The sequence below is a fragment of the Siphateles boraxobius genome, unplaced genomic scaffold, assembly GCF_051911475.1.
Source record: "Siphateles boraxobius isolate OS27281-9 unplaced genomic scaffold, OSU_SipBor_1 11, whole genome shotgun sequence".
NCBI classification, from domain to species: Eukaryota; Metazoa; Chordata; class Actinopteri; order Cypriniformes; family Leuciscidae; genus Siphateles; species Siphateles boraxobius.
Window position 1 is genome coordinate 2,275,458 of NW_027508711.1, and position 25,129 is coordinate 2,300,586.

The 25,129-nt window shown below is 36.9% G+C and overlaps 3 protein-coding genes across 12 annotated transcripts in view; 1 reads left to right on the plus strand and 2 right to left on the minus strand.

Annotated features, from left to right (window-relative positions):
• The window catches only part of LOC143697779 (putative E3 ubiquitin-protein ligase HERC1), an 86,502-nt gene extending 71,984 nt beyond the window's left edge, over positions 1-14,518 (minus strand). For 8 of the 9 annotated variants that reach the window (XM_077194151.1, XM_077194147.1, XM_077194153.1 and 5 more), the window contains exons 1-11: positions 14,202-14,340; positions 7,126-8,092; positions 5,781-5,876; positions 5,423-5,608; positions 4,190-4,501; positions 3,812-3,908; positions 3,317-3,460; positions 2,245-2,372; positions 1,989-2,133; positions 959-1,130; positions 447-581 (exon numbers count right to left, since the gene is read on the minus strand). In XM_077194151.1, the coding sequence (XP_077050266.1) occupies positions 447-581; positions 959-1,130; positions 1,989-2,133; positions 2,245-2,372; positions 3,317-3,460; positions 3,812-3,908; positions 4,190-4,501; positions 5,423-5,608; positions 5,781-5,876; positions 7,126-8,058 (2,348 nt within the window). In that variant the 5' untranslated portion in view covers positions 8,059-8,092; positions 14,202-14,340. Of the gene's footprint in view, positions 1-446; positions 582-958; positions 1,131-1,988; positions 2,134-2,244; positions 2,373-3,316; positions 3,461-3,811; positions 3,909-4,189; positions 4,502-5,422; positions 5,609-5,780; positions 5,877-7,125; positions 8,093-14,201 lie in introns of all 9 variants that reach the window. The other variant, XM_077194149.1, reaches the window with a different exon arrangement.
• A 1,178-nt stretch (positions 14,519-15,696) lies between these two features.
• LOC143757158 (THAP domain-containing protein 3-like) lies at positions 15,697-17,276 on the minus strand. Of its 2 annotated transcripts, none has more exons than XM_077248112.1 (2): positions 17,209-17,276; positions 15,697-16,503 (listed from the first exon to the last, which is right to left on the minus strand). In XM_077248112.1, the coding sequence occupies exons 1-2, from the start codon at positions 17,256-17,258 to the stop codon at positions 15,930-15,932; spliced, it is 624 nt and encodes a 207-aa protein (XP_077104227.1). In that variant the 5' UTR covers positions 17,259-17,276; the 3' UTR covers positions 15,697-15,929. The 2 variants fall into 2 exon arrangements, with proteins under 2 accessions (XP_077104227.1, XP_077104224.1); XM_077248109.1 differs by lacking the exon at positions 17,209-17,276 and adding an exon at positions 17,025-17,164.
• Positions 17,277-18,740: 1,464 nt separating this feature from the next.
• Positions 18,741-21,756, plus strand: esm1 (endothelial cell-specific molecule 1). The gene is made up of 3 exons (XM_077248122.1): positions 18,741-19,277; positions 20,714-20,857; positions 20,989-21,756. Exons 1-3 carry the CDS (start codon positions 18,872-18,874, stop codon positions 21,069-21,071), a joined length of 633 nt encoding a protein of 210 aa, XP_077104237.1. The 5' UTR covers positions 18,741-18,871; the 3' UTR covers positions 21,072-21,756.
• Positions 21,757-25,129: the final 3,373 nt, after the last annotated feature.

Consider the following 25,129-nt stretch of genomic DNA (forward strand, 5'->3'; position numbering starts at 1 on the left):
CAAGTAGTATAAAATGCACTTTTAAACATTAAAACAAAATGAAAATATATACATTCAACAAACTAAAAATATAAAAAACTAAATAATTTAAAAAGTAAAATCAATTAATTAAAAATGTTACAATTATTATTAAAATAAAAATAAACTGATTAATAAATAAATACATTTAAATAAATAAATAAATAAAAATGTTATTAATGCCCGCTTTCTTTTTGTTGTTTATTTTCCACAAATAAATCAAATGTGAATTTCACACCATGCATCTATCCATCTATCCACCAACCTATCTATCTACAAGATTTATTGCATATATTGTACATATATACAATCTATATACATTATACTGTCCATAATATAGTTTAATCGTTAGCGGTTCAAATCACAATTCATAGGACATCATTTGTAAATCTAAGTGGTTTGGTGCTGGTCCAAGTGTGTTTATTTACCTCTTAGAAGGGAAAGGTGCAGGAGGTGTGTCTCCATTGATACTATCGCAGTAACGCTCCAGGAAACTGCGCAGGTACGTAAATGTGCTCTCCTCAAGATCCACACAAAATGGCCTGTGCCAAGCCACCAGCTGCCTGCCACACACACAAGACACATAGATCATTCACATTCAATCATGCCACGAAAACAATGTTAAGTGAACATATTTGAATAATGGAAAATGGAAATGCGATTGCATTAATGCATTAGTGGTGAAACTCACTCCAGATGGAGCGATATGGGTTTTGATTTGCATGATGAATATGACAATGTTGTCGTTTCCTGTAGGCTCAAACTCATTTCAGGACAAACTACTGTTGGTTTGGGTTTAGATAAGGAAGTGAGAGCTTTTTATTTCCATTATCCACAGACAATGAGTGACATAAATAATGAAATACTGTACATGCATTGTGGAAGCCCCTTCATATCACTCAACACAACAACTGAAATAGGTCTTTGTCTCTCTCCTCACCTGTCTGTAGGAACTGCTGTCCAGGCCAGGCTGTGGGACGTGCCTGCAGTGATCTGCTGTATTGAAACCCCTTCTAGACCAATCACCTTCTTGGGTTTGGTGACTGGCGTTGAGGTGTGGCCCTGCCCACACTGGCCCATGGCATTGTTGCCCCAAGCAAACACTTCGTTTTCTGTAACAAAAAACAATAAAATTGCATAAGCAATTTCGTGAAGAAATAAATGAAATTCTCAGATTCATGCCGCATTCATTTTAAGTGAATAACGACTTAAATTTGGTCTTTTCCTAACATAGGTATCATAGGGTTTCAAAAGATTTGGAATGTAGTGCATAAGTTGTATGGACTTTTATGTATGGAGTCCGGTTTGAGGCCTGAAAGCATTATGTACCATTTATTGTTTATATTATTATAAACAGAATAATATTATTTTTATATATATATTATTTATTGTGTATATATATAAGAGTAAATAGTACGACTCTTCAAAACCATCTTTTGTGTCCCACAAAATAAAGAAATCAAAGGTTTGGAAAAACATGAGTATTGTAATTGTAAAACTATTAAAAATTGTTTTCTGTAGTTAAAACAAAGCTAAAATAAATTAAAATACAAATATTAGATAAAAAAATCTAGCCTTTGAAACTAACAGAAATAAGTTTAAATTGAAGTACTAAAATTTCTAAAACTAAATTGAAAATAAGTTAAAGCTATATAAAAATTGCTAAAAAATATAATAAAAATGACAAAGGCACATAAAAAAATTATTAAAACACACACACACACATATATATATATAGTAAAGTTCATTCAAAATATTTATAAATATAATATAGTATAAAGTATAAAATAAATATTATAATTTATAATTAATTACATATAAAAAATGATTTAATAATTTAATTACTCATCAAATAACAACAAATAAAACGCTGTAGACTTACTTTTGCCTGGTGGAGCAGAAATTACATATTTCAGTTTTTTTTTAATCTAATTTAATCCTATTTTTTCATTTGTTTCCCACTCTCTCACCGTGAGACAGAGCGAGACAGTGGCTGTCTCCACAGGAAATGTCGATGACTTTAGTGATGCTCAGTTCCTCTATCAACCGAGGCCTGAGTGAGGTGGTCTCAGACGAGCCGCAGCCGAGACACGAGCCGCAGCCCCACGCAAACACCTGCATCGCACACACAGGAGAGCATAGAGACACAAGAATTTATAAGGGTGGATATAATGGTACATGTTTACTCAGTTCAAGTCTGTGGGATAAATGAGAGGTTGTATATACCTGGCCAGCAGATGTCAAAGCCAGTGATGACTGGCTCCCAGCACACACTTTTCTGATAATAAAGCCATGCAGGGATTCGATCACTTTAGGCCTGTATACACGGTTTGTGTCCCCATGTCCCAGTTTACCTGTAACACAAACACACAAAAAATTCCCTCTGACATGGACAACAGTAATTTAAGGTGTGTCAAATTCAGAGGCCTTGCCAGTACTGTCTCTATATTTCGCCTTTATCTCAAACATGTTTAATCTTGTCTGTGGATATTATCTCTGGTAGAGCTACACTGGAGAATTGTTCTTGCTCTACACAAAAATCTATTATATCAGATATTCCTTGGGTGAATAGGAGGAATTGAATTTTAAAAAAAGAGACCAACTGATAATGTGTATGGATGGATGGATGACTAAATTAACTAGATAATTAATTAATTCATATTTTGAATAAATTTGTATGTATACATGTTAAGCAAAAAATGCCTGTGAGGTCCTAAGTATTTGTATAATATCAGTGTGAATATCTGTAAAAAACAAAATAAAATAATAAGCCAAATAAAATATGATTTAAAAAATGGTTGAATATCAGTCTCTTTTTATTTGAAATCTCAGGCATAACTTTATTAAAATAAAATTACTTCAGTCTTCATGAAGATTTGAAATAGCCAATTGATTTACTAAGAGAGTCTGTACACGTTACTAACGTTGCTAAAGGATTACTATCTTACATTTGTCTGATAATGTCTCTATGAATTCACTTCAGCGAGATGACGGAAAATGTTCATGAGAAATTAAATTATGACTGATTTTGGTGCAAAATAAGGAAAAAATGAAGACAGAAGCATATAATATGGCCACTTCATCCACCTTATTTATAACTTAAATGTGTATGACTCACTGTAATTTGCTTCCAGTTATTTTAGCTGTACAAAATAGCTCATTATGCTGCTTGATATTGCAAACTGGCATTTCTTATATTATTTTAATGTACTTACATAATTATAAACCTAATCGGACGTCTCGCACATTGACAGAAAAGAAAAACACATTGCAAAATAAGGTTGATATGAAATATTACCATTGTCCCCTCCTCCAAAGGACCAGACGATTCGGCCATCTTGAGCCACAGCGATGGTGTGAGAGCTGCCACAGGCCACTTGCCCGACCCCACTGATGTCCTTGACCAGAGTGGGCACGTTACGACTGTGACTGTCGCTGTGACCTACATGCCAGACAGACAGACAGACAGACAGACAGAGTAAAAATAAGACCGAGACAGACAGGCAGAACTTCTGACACAACAGCCTGACTCTTGTCAACTGCTGACAAATTATTTCTCTGTGCATTCAAAAAAACAACAACCTCTGTGCACAGCAGTCTTTCAAACCATTAAAACCACCTCACAGGAATCAATAGTGACTTGTATTTCACTGACAACACTACATCTGAGAACATATACTCAGGTCTCAAGTGTGTGTGTGTGCGCGTGTGCGTGTGTGTGTGTGTGTGTGTGTGTTCGTGTTCGTGTGTGTGTTCAGTGATGTTGAGGGTCTGTAAGAGGAGAGTTATGTACCGAGTCGACCGAAGTCGCCTTCCCCCCAGGTGTACAGCTCTCCGTCATTAGTCACCGCAGCACTGTGTCTGTATCCAGCAGACACACACACCACCACCTGCAATACACATACAGGAAACACGCACACTTTTACAAATGCAATGATAACACACAAACTAGTTTCTTACATTTTCTGAAGAAATATAAGTGGTTTCCAGGGTGTTCTGTAATGTTTAGGCATTTCTATGCAGTTTCAGGTCATGTGGTAGCTACCAGAGTATTTGGGGAGTTGCTTACTCGCCCAAGTCAAAAGAGCTCAGGAAAATACTCTGGATAAGACACGATTGGAAAAAAAGCTACATTCTGCATAATTTCATACATAACATAATTTCCTCTCACCTTCCCTAAAAGAGGGCCCTGTATAATCTTAGGGTATTTCTGTGTGGCGCTGTTCCCGTGGCCCAGTTTGCCGTAATCTCCGTCTCCCCAGCTGAACACCTCTCCCTCTGCCGTGACGGCCAGCGTGTGTCCGTCTGATCCCTTCGACGATGACACCTTCCTCATGGTGCGAGGCGGTTCCAGAACCAGCTTCTTAGGCATAGACTGGTTATTAGAGTCTCCCAATCCCAGACGCCCATAACTACCCTTCCCACAAGCCTTCACTGCGCCATCAGCAGATACAGAGAATGTGCAGTACTGGCCAGCCTCAATCTGCAGGTGGAAAAAGAAGAGCACCATTTAGAGCTGAGTGAATTGAATTAACTGTGATCGAGGATGTCTAAACTGTATTAGTGAAAAGGCAGAGTTTATTAAGATGCGGCTGCTGTTTTCAAAATTGTATTTCTCAATAATAATGAAAAGACATGTCTGTATTAAAAAAGCAGAGATTGTTGCTACTCCAGATGAGATAACAAAACTTTCCACAACACATATTCTGTTAGAGAGGAAACTAAGAAATAAGCTGGTTAGATCAGTACAGATGGTTTGCTATTATTTATAATATAGTAAATAAGCCTGACTGCATTATAAACATATACTGTAAAAACAACAACAACAACAAAATCATTAAGTTGTAATTAAAAACTTAAAAAAATAAATTAAAAAAAGATGCTCTTTAAAAAATACATAATTTTACAAAAACAAAGAGTAATTGGCCCCATATGATGCATTTCTTGTCGTGCAACTAATAATTTAATTTATACTGTCTAACTTTTTTCTGTTATACTGAACAGAGGAACCAAAGTGCTCAGTTCCTATCTACTTGAACAGTTTAATATTTCTTATAAACAGTTCACCAAGCTAACATTTCAATAGCATATCTGCCATCCATAAAATCTGACAAAAATGCTTAAAAAGCTCATATTAGACCGCAAAACTGTACATATAATATCTTATATAAATGAGCTAACAGCACAGACAGTGCCTTTACCAACAAAACAATTGGCTCTTTTAATTAAAAGCCCTTTTCTACAGCTTTCAAATTGAGCGTTGGGATCTCTCTCATAAAAATTTTCTTCGAGTGGTCTTTCTTTTCCTTCTCATGCTGTCTTTGTTGGAACCAATCTTAGCTTCATGACAGCTTCCAGTTATTTGGGTTTTCATCACACTTGAGTAACATAAACCCACACACACCATTTGTGCATCGCTGAAGCCCTGAGCCAGTTTGGGCTGTAAAATCTTCTCCAGTGTTCCCTCGGCGAGCTGATGGCTGCTGTTGCTACCCCACACGTACACCATGACGGCGTCGTTCTCCGAGCCGGAGGAAGAGGAAGAGCCCGTGTTACATGAGCACAAGCAGTTAGAGGCCAGGGTGCAGATCTACAGCAAACACACACACACACACACACACAGATTAAAGATTTATTTATGAGAATAAAGACTCATACAGGACAAAGTCTCTCCAACTTGGCATGAGAAATCTTAACACTCTAATATAAACGGCCTATATTACAGTCTGTGAACACTTATAGATTTATTCGCACAAACACACCTCTTCAAAAAGGCAAAGAGCAACATGCGAGAGGCTACAGAGTCCGTCAGCATCTTTCTTCAGCACCTGAGTATTGACAGATTCACCACGAAAAGCCTGTAAGAACAAACAACAAATTAAATGCTACAGCGGATCGTTCAAAAAATAAAAGGTACTGTAGAATAAAAAAAAACCTGATAACATACATATCTATTTTTTATAACTCTGACAAAATAAAATGGTGCCTTATTGCTTGAAGTCACAATGAAATGGAAGTATTTTCTGGTATGGTATATATTTTCTTCCATATTATGACATGCATCAGAGTGAAATAAAAATAGGCGAGGACTTCTTGCAGTCGATAGCAAGAAACGTAAGGTTAAAGCAGAATAAATGTTTGGAAGTACAACATATATCACCAGAGAAGTCTGTCACTTCACAAGAAGATCAAATTAACAGCATGCATTTATGTTTTCAAATTTTGCATTCAGATGATCAATTAAACGATTTAAAGGCTAGACGAAACCGCATTAGCAACCCATGTTCCACTTCCAACATCCCACTTCTGTAATTGGTTAAAATAAAATATAAATGAGAAAATAAAATGTAAAAAATGTCCTAAATGCTAAAGTTTGCTAAAATGCAACATCTAAATCATTGATAGGCTATTGGTTAGTGTTATCCAGTGGCCAAGCAACCTAGGTGATATTATCAACAAAATAAAATTTGTTCATTATATTTTGACTGAAGATTACGAAGACAGTCTCAAGTCTCGATACTGGCACCAATGTGCTTAACCAGATGGATTTTCACAGAACAAATCAACTTTGTGCTGTGGAGTAGGGGAATCTATAAACAAACAGTGGCTTCAATATGGGGAACATGTTCCGCTGAACTTCAAGCACAAAAGCCTTGAAGTAGACATATTTCCCATTAATTAAGGCATGAATAAATAAGAGCATGGCAGGTCTGGCGTGGCTCAGGCGGCTTTCAGTGCTGGGAAGTCGGCCAAGAGCTCCCGGTCAAATGAAAGCCACAATGTTATTTAGAGCAAGGAAACACGTTTGAGCCATTCCTGCCCTCCATGAGAGGAATACAGAATAATGGTAAACTACTCTATGGTGCTAATGTATTAGAAGTACAGTAACAATTACCAACAATGATTTCGTTTAAGTGCCGAGGGAGGGATGAACAAATGGAGGAAGGTGTTAGCCTAGCCTCAGTTCTGTAACTCTATACTCTCTCTGCGTGCAAAAGAGACACAGCTTTCTATACTAGTGCCCATTACCCATTAGTATTACTGTATATTACTTCACTTATGCTATTAGCATGACCGCTAGGTCAACTGCATGGTGTAGGAACACACCGTGTGCTGGCGCATTTGTTGTAGTGTTTGATGGATCAGCTCGTAGCCCACTCCAACTGTTTCAGAGGTGGTGAAAGAAGCAGAGGCAGCCAACGCCACCTCCACCCACTCCAGAAGGAAGCGCAAGGACCCTCTTTGTAAGGCTAGCGAGAGAAGGAGCTCCAGGGCTAGCCTGCGACCCGCCCGATCCGCCCCGGACCCGCTGACAGCCGTCTTCTTCAGGAAGTCTCCAACTTGCGCAAGACAGTCGAGCCCCACTGTTGGGATCTTGTTCTCGTTGGCCAAGGAAAGAGGTGGCAGGGCAGCCAGGACTGAAGACGCAGTGGCCAATACCTCATTGCACAAAGCGACATCTGGTGGGTTCTCAAGACGCCCCCGCTGCCAACTCTGCCTCAGTAGAGCAAAAAGGAGACTCAACCCAGTCCGGACACCCATTTCGATAAGAACGTCCGTGCCCGACTTTGAACGGGAACTGCCTGTTGGCCAAGGCTTAGACACTGACTCCAGAGTGCCCCCTTCTGCACTGGAGGATGAGGGCTGTGGGGGGAGCGGCGCTCGGAATCGGTCATGATACTTGCTGTGGAGGGCATAGAACACCCTCTGGAGGATCACCAGCCTGTGGTGCAGGGATAGGGCAAAGGGGGTCCTTGCCAGCATGCGGTGGGCCAGGCATCGTTGACTGTGTAGCAGCGCAGATAGATATTCCTCCTTCTCCTCCTCAGCACTGGATTCGAACTGGAAGTCAGGCAAGCGTGGACCCATTAGGTCCTGCACCGGCTGGGCCAAGCCCACAACCTCCTTGTTGTAGAGCAGTTTTGCATAGAGAGCAGCCGCTCCGTGCCGTGTGGCTGTCTGAACGCTGTCCTCCGCTGCCCAGGAGCTGTTCAGGTGCTCCTGCCACTTGAGCATCACGTGTGTCTGAGAAGGCACCATCACTGTACATTATTCACACACAAGAGGCACATAGCTGGAAAAGAGAAAGAAAGAATAAAAGTAAGATACATTTAAAAATAGTGTACAACAAAGAATTTTAATTAGGATTTTGTGTATCGAGAACCGAATCCAAATTTCCAAGAACCGGGGATTCGATAAGACACATGCATTTCGATTACGTTTAACAATTCCGGTGTTCACATTTTAACGTGATTTGAATGTAAACAATAAATGTAATTTAAATAAATTCTAGTAAATAATTAATACATTTAAATAAACAATCTGATTAGAGTTTGTGTCTCACCTAGCATTTCCCTTCATAATTGAAACCAGGACATAACCTACCACTGTAGGCATTTGGGTGAAATTACTCACCCATAATATTCAGATTATTAGCCAACCAATATGTGTATTACAATGGTTGCTTTCTAAATTATTATATTTGGCCTCCCACAATCTAGAACATGTGGTTATATCCTTGTCAGAAACCGACTAAAAACCCGCTCTTCCCCCAAAAAAGATGTACATGTCTGTCCTCTAGAGCCTCTCTAAAGGAAATTTCTTGACAGACTGCACTTGTTTTTCCTGTCGGGATGTAAGAAATGTACGAGAGAACATATGTAGAAGGGAATCAAGGTCATTTTCCTGAGGCACGTTTTAAATAGAACATGAGGAACTAGGGCTGAGTACCGAGTTCGGTACTTTTTAGGTACTGACCGAATTGCCTCTATACTACCGAGTATCGAAACATGTCTTGTTTTTCGGTACCAAGTTTCGGTACCTAAGTGGTTAATCTCGTCAACGTCAGTGAAACAATAAACATGCAGCATGATTGGCTGTGCTGGAAAAACACTAGTTTACGCGGCTGCCCAGAGACGTGGCTCGTCGCACGTGAGGCTGTAGTGTGTGTGTGTGTGTGTGTGTGTAAGTGTCCAACCCAGATAGATAGAAAATATGTGGAAATGATCAAAAGTGTACCTATGTACCCGACTCGATGCCATAAGCACACAATGCAATATTTTCGACAAGATAATTGCTGCCAAGACCGGTAACACGGTAAATCTGATAAGGCACTTGAAAGCGCACAGAATATACTTGAGAGTAGAAAGTTTATCAGCCTTCGACTACAAGAACTGGAGCGCGTCACATATAAACCAAAACTCAGCGTATAGGATACTTGCCTCACAGACATGAGAAATAGTTCTATATATGTTCAAAATATGTCTACTTTTAAACGAAACAATTAGAAATAAATAGTTTGATTACCTAATCCATATAGGCGCGCGCCTCGTTCACTACTGCGGGGATGACGAGTCAGCATCGCAAATTCGCAATAATCATCTTTGCAGCCAACACGTTTAGTAAACACTTGTTCATTAATAAACAATTAAAATATCTCCTTGCTATCGTTTCCCGACACATCCATAATCATTAGGCTACTTTTGTCAGTGCTTTGCGCAAGCTTCATGTGTGCTGAGCGTGAGGCATATATCCCGCACCCCAGTAGCCTATATTTAATTTAATTCACATTTATTTGTATAGCATTTTCACAATACATATCGTTTCAAAGGAGCTTTACAGAAAATACATGTGTGTCTAAATTACAATTTAGAGTGATCTGTTATCAGGGGTGACTGTGTGTAATGCATTTCAATTAATTTTCATTCAGTTTCATTGTTAAACAATGCATTAAGTTAAGGCAGAAACAATGAGCTCATTGAAGTAAAGAATACATGTTGTTAAATGATTAGGAAACATAGAAAACTTTAGCATTGGTGCTTTTTTACAGACTCAAAATATGAGTGTAAAAAAGTCAACAAACTGAAAAAATTAAAATAAATTTTTTAGGTAATGATATATTGATAAAATTGGTATCGAAAAAAGTGTTGTTCAGGAACCGGTATCGAAGTTAAGGTATCGGTATCGGTATCGAAATTTTTGTTACGATACCCAGCCCTATGAGGAACACATCAGCTTACTTGCCGAAGACAACAATAGTCATGCATTACAGATTAATTAGCAAATCACTGACCCCTAACCCCCACCATATTTGTGACTCAGTAATCAGAAGGTTTAGACTTCACCCTAATGTGTAAAACTGATTACAGACTCCAGTGGCTGTAACTAGCCAAGGAATAACCTAATGAGAGGTGACGTCAACATGAAAACAGCCTGAAAGCACCCGGGTTTCTCCTCTTTGGGTCTCTTACCAACCTGAGAGACAGTTAGCATTCATTTGAAGATAACAATGAATGTATCCGCTTAAAAACTGTGGGGAAAAAAATTAGTATGTGATGTATTAGCTCAAACTATACCTGTAAACTCCAGATAAGATGGAGGCTTTTTTTATTCCAGCAATCAATTTTTATTGCTATCCTTTTAATTTTAAGTCAGGAACATACAAAAACGTACAAATAAATCACGTTGTATTACGCGAGCATATAAATTCAACCTTGGTGAGCGAGCATGTGAGACTTCTTTTAAAAACATTTTTAAAAATCTCACTGACCTCATACTTTTGAACAGCAACACTATATTAACTTGCACAACTTTACCAAAGCTGTGAAGAGGGATTACTTGCATTTTTGAGAATAAAAAGAGGAAATGAGGAAACTCCGGCGGTTAGGATGAGAGAAGTACTCATGAAATTTGATTTCTCAGAGAACATGATCATATGAATATGAAACCTCAGTAGCTGTTCAATCAGCATTGACTGACATGATTAATCCAACACTTGGACGGAAGTATGATTTAAAATGAAAATCCAGGTCTAAAAACCTGAATGAACCAGACACCATCAGCCTGATAATGAGCAAACTGGACCCCTGCCTACATCTCTACTTGAAAACTCTCACGTCAATGAACCCAGCGACCTTCTTGTCACTTTGAGCAAGTTACCATTACTGCCCGTTGGTTAGTGTCCATGAGCAACATGACCCAGCACTTCCACGTCTGCCCACGGTCTTACAGCCCAGAATGCATTACACCTGGCAACCTCTACAGTTTCACTATGTATAAAAATAAAAAGGATGCTTCTCAAAACTGCTTCACAGATATGTGGGAGATGGTGTGGGACCGAGTGTCACATTCCCCAGGAACTCTGACTAATCCAGCAAAAATCATGACAACAACAAGTCCTTAATGTGGCGGACTATGTAAAGAGACGCTGAGCTTATACTCTGGGGTGTTTACCACTGACATATTGGCATGAGTACAATGCTATGGGTGTAAATATAGACAATCTCAGGTTACACTTTACTATTAATAATGAGAAAGAGGGTAGTTATGCACCTAAATAGTAATTTTAGATCATGTTTAAAAATAGAGGTAGAGAACATGCAGTTTTAAACAGTGTTGATCTGATAGCTCATGGGTGTGTTTTCCAAATTAAAATGGAGGACAAAATAACTGTGAGACGGACTTCAGATTCATGTTCACATGTCTACATGTGTTGGATAGTAAACTTACAATTTTTAAATATGAAAATAATATTGGTTAGTTTTCTTACTCAAAAGAAGGTTAAAAAGATCCACATTAACTATTAAAAATATGAATATTAAATATTAACATTGACACTCTCATGACAGCAAACTTTCAATCCCTCATTAATTTTACCTTCTTTGTCTTTGTGTAAATAATCACATTTGGCCAGAGCCTAAATATGAAAGTCTGTGACACCTTTTTATGGAAATATTGTCTTAAAAGGATAGTTCACACAAAAATGAACATTTTGTCAACATTTACTCACCCTCAAGTTGTTTTAAACCTGTATGAGTTTCGTTCTTCTGCTGAACACAAAAAGCAGATATTTTGAAGAATGACGGTCTGGTCACCAATCAATAGGTCGACCTGAGGCCCCATCGACCTCCATAAGAAAAAATAGGAATAAATACTATTGAAGTCAATGGGAGCCGTCAACTGTTTGGTTATGGACATTTTTCAAAATATCTTCTTCTGTTTTCAACAGAAGAACGAAATTCATACAGGTTTGGAACAGCTAGAGGGTTAGCAAATGATGACAGAATTTTCATTTTTGGGTGAACTAACCCTTTAAAAGACAAGCGAATACTTGTTTTAATGTTACAGAGTTCAAAAGAATGCTGCATAACAGGAATGACCCAGTAAAAAATTGTAAAATACAAAAAAATATTAATCTGGTGTCCCATTTGACTTAATGGAAATAATTCATGAAATGTTTTCAAGTATTTCTTGGAAACCCAGATGCAAATAAGCTCAGTCAAATGATGGAAACGCACAAAGAATGTTAACCGTAAACAAAAAAGCGCATAGAACCACAGGGTCATTCCAAGCCACAGAGGTCAAGGACTAAGCTAGAATCTGTCAGACAAGCATAAAGCTTCCCAGCCAAGAGTTTACACTGCCAAGTGCCTATCACTGCTGACCTTCTGTTGAAGTGAGAGAGTGAATTCAATTCAGCCAGTCGAAATGGTCTGGGGGGCTGATAGTCTGAACACCTGACTAATCCAGGGCAACTGCGACAACTAAAACTTCTGTCCGATGTGATCACATTTCACACAGAGGGCATCAAAATATAGGACAAGAAGAGAAGATGGCACAACTGTGAACTCAAAAGCTGAGCTTTGGGGTTTGTGCTGAGAGCCACATGTCTCCTGAACACATACCAAAAAAATCAAATCAGAGCCGCCCGTTATGAGATTTGGATCGACTTGTTTGTAGACGTAAACAATAAAGATGCTGATTACGACACGCACAACAATTCTATCACACAACATGCAGTACGGTGAAGTTCTCCTCTCACAGAATTGAGAAACTAACTGATTATTATTTATTACAACTAATTATTATTATTATATTACAACTAAAATGATTATTAATTTTAGCCAAAGTGATTGTCAGTACACTTGGGGGGACAGTAACGCTGGAGTAACCTGATGTTAAAGTTCTGCCATCATTTACACACGTTCACGTCGTTCCAAACCGACTTTTTTATGTGAAAAACAAACTAATATATTTTGCATAAAATAAATACAATGAAAGTAAATGGGGACTGGAGCTATAAAAGCTCCAAAAATGACAAAAAAAAAACATCATAAAATGAATTCATACGACTTCTGCATTATATTCCAAGTTTTCTGCAACCATGTGATAGGTATGTTTGTCAACAGATCAAAATTATGAAAGTTATTTACTACAAATTTCCATTCTGGCTCCAAAATATATTTTGCACTGCGTACATTTAAAATAATTGACTTAACAAATGACATGCAAGAACCAGTTATTTTTGACTTCACTGACGAGTTGGATTAATATTCACATGAATTAATTGTATGATATTTCAAGGTGCTTTATGTCATTTTGGAGCTCGGCAGCCCTCATGTCCATTCACTATCATTGTATGGAAAAGATAAGTGTAGACAAAATTCTGCTAAATATTTTTTGTTTGCATTCCACATAGGACAGGAAAACATTAGGGTTAGGGTGAGTAAATTATGACAGAATTTTCATTTATGGGTGAACTGTCCCTTTAAATGCATTGCTCAAAGAAACAATGGAGACAGTTCACGGTTCACCTGTTCTCTGCAGTAAAAACCAAATTGGACCAGAATGAATTTCATACAGTAGTTTGGTGCTTGTCTAGATGGTCCACCAGTATTGTCTTTCTAATAAGGCTGCTTAACCAAGGGAGGCTTGCTTTGTTAAGCTAGTTAAAATCCAGGTACGGATACTAGCATTCAGGCATCTAAATGACCACATCCTGGTCTTTTATGACAGTGGTTTGAACCTACCATCTATAACCCCAACACCGCATCACCCCAAAGAATCTGCTATTTCTTAAGCATGGTGGACCAGAATGCATCAGTTATGGTCTTTCAAACAATGCACTATCCATCTAAACCCTGGTTTTTGATCAAATACAACACATTATGCAAAATGTAAACACAATTAGATCAGTTATCACAGTATGAACTGTCACTTGGACAGGACTTAACGTACATTGTTGCATCAGCTGAGACAAAAACAACAGTGATAGATACAAAAATAGCTGACATTTGACGAGCTCAACTGTTTAAAGAGCTAAACCACACTAATTACAGATACGAAAAACAATTATCAGATACTGTCGAAGGAAATATAAAAAAAACAGAGTAAATAACGCTTACCAAACGATTCGATCTTCTCTCTTCCTTCTGTCATTCACGCCCAGCAGATCAACCCAATGCCTGCCCCCCGCAAGGATCTTTAAACCTGCTGTCTATCAGAAAGGACGTGAATCCCCCGCTTTATCATCAACCATATCCTATATTTACTTTCACAAATACACACTTTTGAATTAAATATAACTAAACGCCACCCGGCAAAGAGGAGTTACGCAATGCGAGGGCGATATGCCGGTTAATCTCGCGCTGGAGGGTGTTTATAGTAGGGTAGGTTGCCGCTCCGCAAGCTGTTGCCATGAAAAATAGCGGCGTTCGGTTTCGGGAATGCGCGTACACAGCGAAGGATTTTACGCATTTGGCGTAGTGTCGTGACGTCATGACGTTTACATCACGGGTCCGTTATGTCTAGATTTTGTTTTTGCGATATTATTTACCATTGCTTTATTATGGTTATGACCGTTAAATACAACTGTTATTCCATTTTTTTATTGAAATAACGCTGAAATAAAATTGCTGTTCTTTTTAACTTTTTATTCATCAATGAATCCTGAAGGTATCAAAAAAAAATAGTTTTTTTAATCATATAAGAGTTATTTCTGAAGGATCATTTGACACTGAAGACTGGAGTAATGGCTAATGAAAATTCAGCTTTGCATCACAGGAATAAATTACATTTTAAAATACATTAAAATAATAGAAAACCACTTCTTTAAATTGTAATAATATTTCACAATATTACTGTTTTTATGAATTTTTTGATCAAATAAATGCAGGCTTGATGAACATAAGATACTTATTTCAAAAACATTAAAAATCCAAACCTTTGAAAGGCACTATATACTGTATGTATATGATGAAAAACTTAGACTTATTTCAGTAATTGTCATTTAGTTTAACTGGAAATAAAATGAATAACAAATAAAACTCAACATAACACTGAAATAAAAAGAAATTAAACCTAAAATAGTAATATTAAAAAATGAAAATAATAAGCACATAATAAAATGTTACTAAAATCAAAAACTGTGTATAAAAGTAAAAGCTAATTCAAAATATTAATACAAACTAATATAGTATGTAAATAACACTACAATAACAATGTATTTAATACTGTATTCATTTTTTTTCTTTTATTGGAAATATTCTATCATTCAAATCTTTGAACTTAAATTTATTTTAAATTATTTATATATATATATATATATATATATATATATATATATATATATATATATATATATATATATATATATATATATATATATAAATCTAGTGCAAGTCGGGTGGAAAGCAGAACAGCATCCATCACATAGGCTACCTCCTCTTTCAAGCCAAACCACAGCCATGGAGTCCAAGGTTATTAAAGTTTGAACAACTCTTGGCTATGCATGCAAGATCAGGCTGGAGTCCACAATCCAGACTCTTAAGGCTGTTAAGATGGGAATAGTTACATGAAGGGAACAAAATACTTTTTCCATACTTGACAAATTTCACACTATTTTAAACGATCATTTTATGTTTATTGAAAGATTATGAACAAATCTTTTAGAACAGTTTTGACTTAAATTTCAATCATATTGCTTGAGAAGGCTTGGAATATACAGTAGCACGCGAGTCATATGGACCCATTCTTAAATACTTTTACTGAGTCATTTGGAGCTTGACAAGCCCATCACAAACCTACAACAAACCACAGCGTTTTTTCAAATTTCAATTTCAATTTAAAGCAAATCAAAGTCTTCTCTCTTGTCTTAACTTTGAAACGATGGCGGACAGAGAAGTCACTTTCTTCTTCAACCTTCTAATCCTGGCGCTCTGCAGTTTCAACCGTTTCCTGTAGTTTGTAAGCTCGGCTTTGGCCAAGTTAAAACTGTTCTGCAGCGTCTCTGGAAATTCGGCCATGTAGTAGGTGTGATCCTTGGAATGACAAACTGTGTCTGATGGCACAGAAGGATGGCAGGGTAAATGGCTATATGAACCGGGGCGAATCTCTGATGCACCATTGCTTTCATCCACAACAACCCTCACAATCTCCTCCACAGCTTCAACGTTTCTCAGTACAACATCCCCACGCCTCTCAAGCCTTCGCCTGGTGTGTGGTGGCTTCTTCTGCATGTGTTTAGGGAAGGAAAAGATGGTGGGAACAGCAGATGTAGTAAGGCGTACTTTGCCCAGATTGCTTGTATAGAAACAGTTATCTTCAAAGTGGACAGAACATAGACGAGAAGAAGGATTTGGCTTCCACTTGTCCCGCCTGATGTTCACCAGCCACTGCTGCAGCCTGCTCTTATCACCTAAAGGGAAACTGAAGGAGAGATACAGATAAATAGACGAGTGGAAGAAGAAGAGTGGAAGAGGGAGAGAGAGGGAGAGAGAGAGAGAGAGAGAGAGAGAGAGAGAGAGAGAGAGAGAGAGAGAGAGAGAGAGAGAGAGAGAGAGAGAGAGAGAGAGAGAGACTTGTTCCGACTAGATCAACCGACTCACTGAAAGATTCAAAGATTCGATTCAAAGAAGCATCGCTAAATGCCCCCTAATAACGTTAACTGTTGATAATTAATTCTGTTTTAACAAAATAATCAGTTTACTTGTTGATAACAAGAACGTCATCCAGCGGGAAACGTTCTTATATAAATTGCAGCTTGTTGAATCAAATTCAACCAGAATGCCGATGATTTCCGACCAGGTTCTCCGCGCGTAACTTCACTGTTATTGTTGTTATTAGTATTATTAATAATATTTTATTATTATTATTATTACATATTGGCAAAGAGAAATCATAAATAAAAGTCAAACCATTCATAGATAGTACATATAACGTTAACTTACCGAAAAAAATGTACACTACATCCTTGTGAGTGGCGATTTGTACAATTTATAGCAGCGCACGACATCATATAAAGCTACAAGTTGAAGGCAATGACTAAAAATATAAAACTAAAAGAAACATAAGTGAGTTGTCTGTCTGTGTTTACCATAGTGTGTTTACAACCAATGCATGCAAAAGAAATACTTTCTCTGGAACTTCTGGCGTCTGACAAACCAATGGAGCATTTCCGACATCTACTGGACTGGAGTGTACGTTAGAGAGTCAGGATGTGGTTGAACGAAAAAAGCAACATAAGTATCATAAAAGTTATCCATACGACTGCGCTCTATTACATATCTTCTGAAGCCACAAAATGACATTGCGTGAGGAACACATTGAAGTTGAATTAGTTGAATCTAATTCAGTTAAATCACCCAGTTAATGCATTCCTTCTACCTACCGTAGATCTCCTGCCATTATTTAATGAAACAGCTCCATCTAGTGACAGATTGCCTTCACTGCAGCACTGCTGCATGAGTTTCTTGTGTTCCTTTCCGAAATAATATGAAGACTAAATCGGACGCAGATTGCTTTGACTTTCAAGATAGGTTTATAAATGTCTCATTAATATTCAATGGAAAAGTATTTTATCCTTACTAAAACAACGTAATAAAATTTGATTCTTTCAAAACATTTTCTATCAAGTAATTTCTTTATGAATAACATCATAAATTATACATTAAAAAAGCCTTTTTTCAAGATTTACGCATTTCAATTAATCGTTCAATTAAATCAAATTGAGTTGAATATTCATTACATATTATTCATATTATAAAGAATTCTAAATGAGTAAAAAAAAAAACTAAAGGAGGCCAATAATACATTTTGTAAAAAATAAATTAAAAAAAACCTTTAACATAAATTTAAACATATTTTATTTTAAAACGTAAGAATACGAATCACATAAACTAAATGGTTAATTCCCTTGTTTCATTAAGATTTATTCAAAATATTTTATTAAGCTCTAGTTTTTCTTACTCATTTAAAATTCTTAATAAAATGTAAGGATTGTTCAATTCAATTAGATGGAATTTCACTATTAATTAAAATGCATAAATATTGAAAAAGGCTTACTGTTTTAGTGTATCTTGATGTTTTCTTTAAGAAAAAGTAGCAGAGAAAAGAAAAATAAGATTATTTTATGGAAGAAAAAAACTGTCCGCTAAAATGGGTCAATTTATGAAATAATATTTTGATGGTCCCCTTCTTTAAATTGTTCAGATCATAGGTTACTGAAAGAATACAAATCGACTTTGTCTTAACTTTGATATATTATATTTATATTGAATGTATCCATATTCAAACACACAATCTCCACAAAGACACTCTCCATGTAATTCTATGATATAAATAAGATTAGAAATAATCTAGGTGGTTGTTTTGCTGTAGACTCACTGGTTCAATTACCTGAGCCTATTTAATATTGATTAGAATAATTCCATTAAATATTTCATGTTCAAGCTTGGGTTTAGGAGTTTAAGCTTTTTATGACATAGGCTAATTATAATGACAAAACTTAATTTCCATCTCAAACTAAGAAAGGACAATTTTAATGCTTCTCTATCCAAACATCTTGTCATGCACGTTCACGTCAGGGTCACGGGGGTCATCTTTAAAAACCCTCAAACAAACAACTCCAGACTTCAGTGATGACATCAATTCCTGGATGGCAGCACGGCTCTAATTCCACTTCCACGCCGGATTTCTAAAACAGGGAGGGGGGCTGGCAAATAGACAACAACACCGGATTGAGGAAATTGACGAGGGCATACTATATGCAAAACAAACTTGTTTAAAGCTGACAGGCATGCAGCCCGAGCTGTTTCATTCACTGTCCCATCTAAGAAGAGGACAGCTCCTCCCTAGTGCACAGCATCCAGCGTGGGCTTCGCTATCACTTCAAGTCATGCGTTTATACGCGATCCCAGTGTTCCTGTTGATGGTGTTTGGAGGTGCTGACGCGTGGGGTCCCGGGGGTAAGTACGCCGTTCACTGCCCGGACAGATGCACCCCCGCGCTGTGCGGCTCGACGCAGCGCTGCAGGCGCACGGTGCTGGATGACTGCGGGTGCTGTCAGGTCTGTGCTGCGGGACGGGGAGAGCACTGCTACCGCACCGTGTCCGGGATGCACGGCGTCAAGTGCGGACCGGGACTCTTCTGTGACTTCTACAAGGATGAGGATGATTATGGAGATGAATATGGCATCTGTAAAGGTACAGTCTGCTGTCTGTGTGCACCTGTTTTGGCAGATGGGATTGTGCATGGAGTGGATTCACTTATTCAAAGTATTCAATGATTTTGTAATCAGTTAGGCTATGTTTTCAATATTAACACAACTGAAGTTAAAATCAAATGCAACTTTCAGAGCAAGAGAACACTTAATAATGACTTAAATTAAGGTGACATGGAGACATTAAAAAACATTGAATTATAACTTTTTTATTGAATTATTTTTATTTAATTATTACATTTCTCTCATATATATATATATATATATATATATATATATATATATATATATAGTATACTTACACTTACTTATCCATATCTATAATATATCTCATGTAAATTGAAGTTATCTATCTATCTAGTACTCTATATAAATCAATTTACATGAGATATAGCCTATTGTATATTTTTTGCCAAACAATTGTACAAAATATTTATGAATATTATATATATATATATATATATATATATATATATATATATATAAATTATGTTCACATATGTTCTAATGATACGAAATTTAAGCTATGTTATAATATTTATATAATATATAATATATTTCTTCTATTATTCTTATGGTTTTATTATTTTTATTCCATGTATTCCACGGTTTGGCAATATTGTATTATTTACAGTCATGCCAATAAAGCAATTTTAAATTTGAATTTATATACATATATATATATATATATATATATATATATATATATATATATAAATCAAACCTTTAATATTGTGTCTCCTATGGTCAATATAGTTTTCATAAAGGCTTTTTTAAAAAGAAGAATCATGAAGGAATTTCAAAACAATTTTTGTAGAAAGTATGCGTGTCCAAGGGAGGAAAAAATATTATTACAAAATCTTTATAATAATGTCTTAACTGTCCTCACAATTTCAGAATTTATTTTTGAATAGCTGATGTGTCACACAGCTTCCTCTCACCTGTTCACTGCAGATTTTTCTTTTTTTTTCTTTTTAGGATATTCAAGTATTTACCAAAAGCCTCAGTTAGCTGAAGGTTTTTGTGTGGTCTCAGGTTACACGTTAAAGAACAGTTCAGCATACTAAAGAAAACTCACCCCAGAGTGTCTTTTCTGTGGAGTCCTTCTAGGGCCCCTCAAATTATCACTTAATGTATTATGTAAGAACAACGTGAGTTGGTGAATGAACACTTTGTATTACTGGAACACACTCCCTCCACACCAATTCCTCACACTCAGTCCTTTAATTGAGTCTTACCATGAATGTTAGATGTAAGTGAGCCTTTCTGATCCTTTTACACTTTATACACATATACTGGATCAGCAAAGCGCAAACATCTTCAAAAAGAGAGTATTTGCCAATGACAAGTGGAAAATATTTACCTGCAGATATTGTAATGGCTAAATTAGCTGTTACACGTCTTTTTTTCTCTTATTAGACTGCATGTATGGGACGTACGGTATGGATTGTCGGAAAGCATGCAACTGTAAAGCAGGTGGACTGTGTGACAGAGAAACGGGCGCTTGTCTGTCCTTTAAATTCTTGGCTAAAATGGCCATGCTGAAATCTCATTCAAATGAAGGTGAGTTTATTGTTTATTAAAGTGCACAAAGTAGTTAACTTTAATAACACATTTTTAAACATGACCTTTGAAATGATGTGAAATTGTGTAGAATCTTATTTGTATTAAATATTTTTTGAATCACATGACAGGTAATGAACTGGGCTCGGGTGACACGAACACTGAAACCAGCAGCAATCGGTCCTCCGCTCGCAATTTTCTTCCCCCACGCTGACAGAAACTCACACTCTTCAGTTTAGTTAGTGTACATGTAGCATAATATATTCAAGGAGCAAACGGATGTATTTTAATATGTTTAAAAGGGTCAAAGAAAACATAATGTTTTATTCTGTATATTTTACAGATGTGTATGCCAGTTATGTATTTATTCAAATGCATGTCACCATGAATTCAAGTCACTTGCTCACACACACACACACACACACACACACACACACACACACACACACACACACACACACACACACACACACACACAAATGAGATGTTAAAATTATGGTTGAACTGAATGAACACACACAAACACTTTTACATTATGAATGTATTACAATTAAATATGAAGCAGTGTTTATATAATCATATTTAATGACAAACACATTTTAAGAGTATATACCAGGCTCAGTTCCAAGACAGATCAGCATTAGCATCAGTTATGACTTTAATATGTCATCACATATAATTGACCTCATGGTCTCTGTAATGCTAAACAATGCTGTTTTTAATGTGGTATATTAAGGCCAAGGAGATTATTATAATTTATGGACTGTATATCCTTCTAATATGTTTGTAAATTATTATCTGTAAATCTTTGCTTTAAACCCCCATTGAAAGAGATAATATGAATTCTTACTGCTTTATGTATGAGATTTAAATTAAAACCATGTCATTCTGAGAAAGAATATCTTTGTTTATTTTGCTATTTCTTTCTTTTCTTTTTTGTCAGGTCTTTAAAGTGGAATCTCTTTTTAGAATATTTTAAAAGTGTGAAAAAATCCTAAATGATAACTAATGTTTATAAGTACATACCCACATACATACAGAATAATATATATACAGCGGGGGAAATGATTATTTGATCCCCTGCTGATTTTTAAGTTCGACTTACAAAGAAATGAAGGGTCTATACATTTTAAGATAGGTTTATTTTAACAGCAGAATATCAACCAAAAAATCCAGAAAAACACATTATATAAAGGTTGTAAATTGATAGCACTTGATCGGGTGAATTAAGTATTTGATCCCCTATATACCAGCCAGCAAGAATTCTGCCTCCCACAGATTGGTTGTGTGCCCATGTAAAACACAGATTAGTCCTGTCACTTTAAGAACGTACTCCTAATGTCCTAATGTCAGTGGACACCTGTCCACAGAATCTGTCATGGAATCTTCCATTCCAACCAAGCTGTCAAACGCCAGAGACCAGATTATAGACTTGCACAAAGCTTGGAATGGGCTACAAGACCATGAGCAATAAGCTTTTGTTGGTGTGATTATTCAGAAATGGAAGAAATACAAAATGAAAAATCATCGCTCCATGCGAGATCTGGCCTCATGAGCTACGGATGATAATGAGAAAGGTTGAGGGATCAGCCCAGAACTACATGAGAGGAGCTTGTTAATGATCTCAAGGCAGTTGGGACCACAGTCACCAAGCAAACCATTGGTAACGCAATGGGTTGAAATCAAGGTCCCCCTGCTCAAGAAGGCACATGTACAAGCCCGTCTGAAGTTTGCCAATGAACATCTAATGATTCAGAGAAGGCTTAGGAGAAAGTGATGTGGTCAGATGAGACCAAAATTGAGCTCTTTGGCATCAACTCAACTCATCGTGTTTGGAGGAGGAGAAATGCTGACTATGACCCTAAGAACACCATCCCTGCAGTCAAGCACGGAGAAACATCATGCTTTGGGGCTGTTTCTCTGCTAAGGGTACAGGACGACTTCACTGTGTTGTGGGGCCGATGGACGGGGCCATGTACCGTCAAATCTTGGATGAGACCCTCCTTCCCTCAGCCAGAACACTGAAGATAAGTCGTGGATGGGTCTTCCAGCATGACAATGACCCAAAACATACGGCCAAGACAACAAAGAAGTGGCTCAGGAAGAAGCACATTAAGGTCTTGGAGTGGCCTAGCCTGTCTCCAGACCTAATCCTATATAAAAAAATCTGTGGAGGGAGCTGAAACTTCGAGTTGCCAAGTGACAGCCAAGAAACCTTAAGGATTTAGAGAGTATCTGTAAAGAGGAGTGGACCAAAATCCCTCCTGAGATGTGTGCAAACCTGGTGACTACAACTACACAAGATACGAACTACAAGAAACGTCTTATCTCTGTGCTTGCCAACAAAGGTTTCTCCACCAAGTACTAAGGCATGTTTTGATTGGGGATTAAATACTTATTTCACTTACTGAAATGCAAATCAATGTATAACCTTTATATAATGTGTTTTTTCTGGATTTTTTGGTTGATATTCTGTCTCTATCCGTTAAAATAAACATACCATAAACATTATAGACCCTTCATTTCTTTGTAAGTGGGCGACCTTACAAAATCAGCAGAGGATCAAATAATTATTTACACACATTATTTAATTATACACACACACACACACACACACACACACACACACACACACACACACACACACACACACACACACACACACACACACACACACACACACACACACACACACACACACACACACATCTATATATTTATATACACTGTATACAGTGTATAGGCTTGACAACACTGATTTAAGAATTCTACTTTTATCTGATATATTTGAATACTGTCTTTGAAACTGTTCTAAAGCATATTTTATTCAAAATATATTCTAAGAAAATTAATAGATTTTTAGTACACTTTAAACAGAAAAAGTAAAACAATTTTTTTGTCTAAAGTGTCTTCAACATCCAAAACCACTGCTAGAGAAACAAAAAATATTAGATTATTTGTAATTAAATCAATTAAATACAATCAATTGTATCAGATTGTATTTAATTGCATAATTAGACTTCACCCCCCCCCCCCTCCTTCTGCTTACAATTAAACATATTTCAACTAATACAAAACCAAATAGAAATATTACAATGTACAAATAAAACGTAAAGTTTGAAAACATATTTAAAGCTCATCCAGATGCTCTAACCTCCTTTACAGAGGTTTCTGTATGAAAACTGCCCAGTGACAAGTCCTCATCCTGAACAGAACTACAGCAGATGCTCTGAAAATACCCACCGCTGACTATTAATAACCGCCAGATCCCTCACCTCGCAGAGTTCTCATATGAGGCTGTTTCCCAGCATCCCACTTGTTTATTTCCTGTGTTTCCTGACACCTGTGAAAATGGCCTTACTTCCTGTTGTTGTTGTGTCTGCCTCTGGGACAGGATTCAAAAACGGCTGGAATTTGTCAGCTGACACACGTCACCACAGGACAGGACGGGAAAAGAGGAATGTTTCCGTCACCGCAGCAGGTTAACAAAATATCTTCCGCATGACAAATTTATTGACGTGTCTCTGAATCAAATCAAAACCTAGTTTTGTTACTTAAAAGACTAAAAAACATAACAAAAAGTGTCTCCGTGTAAATAGAACTCATAAACAGGAACACATCCCATTTAAGTCCAGCCTGAAATGTGTACATTCTGTCATTTGGGTCATATGATATAGAACAGCATATACCATCAAGTCATTTCCACCTTGGGTTTATAATGGCCAAAAAGCTCACCTTCCAGCCAAAGCTTATTTTTAGATTCCCGTTTCTTGAGGATTTTCCTTCTTTTCATGCATTGTTTCCTCAACAGGCGCAACGATTCTTTCCTCTATAAGCCACAATGAGCTTAAGTGTGAGACCCCTTTGACTTCATGGCACTGCTTTTGACTCTCTCTCTCTCTCTCTCTCTCTCTCTCTCTCTCTCTCTCTCTCTCTCTCTCTCTCTCTCTCTCTCTCTCTCTCTCTCTCTCTCTCTCTCTCTCTCTCTCTCTCTCTCACACACACACACACACACACACACACACTTAATATTTGCTCTTCTGCAACTTTAACCATCAAGATTTAGAGCAGATCTAACAAAGATGAATCAGGATGTTCGATAAAATCGACCTCAATATAAAACTCAATTATCTGACATGTTAGACAGTGAACATCCTTTAGCACTTGTACACAATATTATTAAAAAACATAATTTACTGCTGTACATTTCAACAAAATGTATCTGTTAACCATTCAAACCTTTAGAGTCAGCAAGGTTTTTTAATATTTTTG

Coding starts and splice junctions, on each gene's coding strand:
- LOC143757158 (XM_077248109.1), bottom strand. CDS start 17,092: ATGATGTCGTGCGCTGCTATAAATTGTACAAATCGCCACTCACAAGGA. Junction 16,504..17,024: donor TGTAGTGTACATTTTTTTCG/GTAAGTTAACGT, acceptor TCTCTCCTTCAG/TTTCCCTTTAGGTGATAAGA.
- esm1 (XM_077248122.1), top strand. CDS start 18,872: ATGCAGCCCGAGCTGTTTCATTCACTGTCCCATCTAAGAAGAGGACAG. Junction 19,278..20,713: donor TGAATATGGCATCTGTAAAG/GTACAGTCTGCT, acceptor TTCTCTTATTAG/ACTGCATGTATGGGACGTAC. Junction 20,858..20,988: donor GAAATCTCATTCAAATGAAG/GTGAGTTTATTG, acceptor ATCACATGACAG/GTAATGAACTGGGCTCGGGT.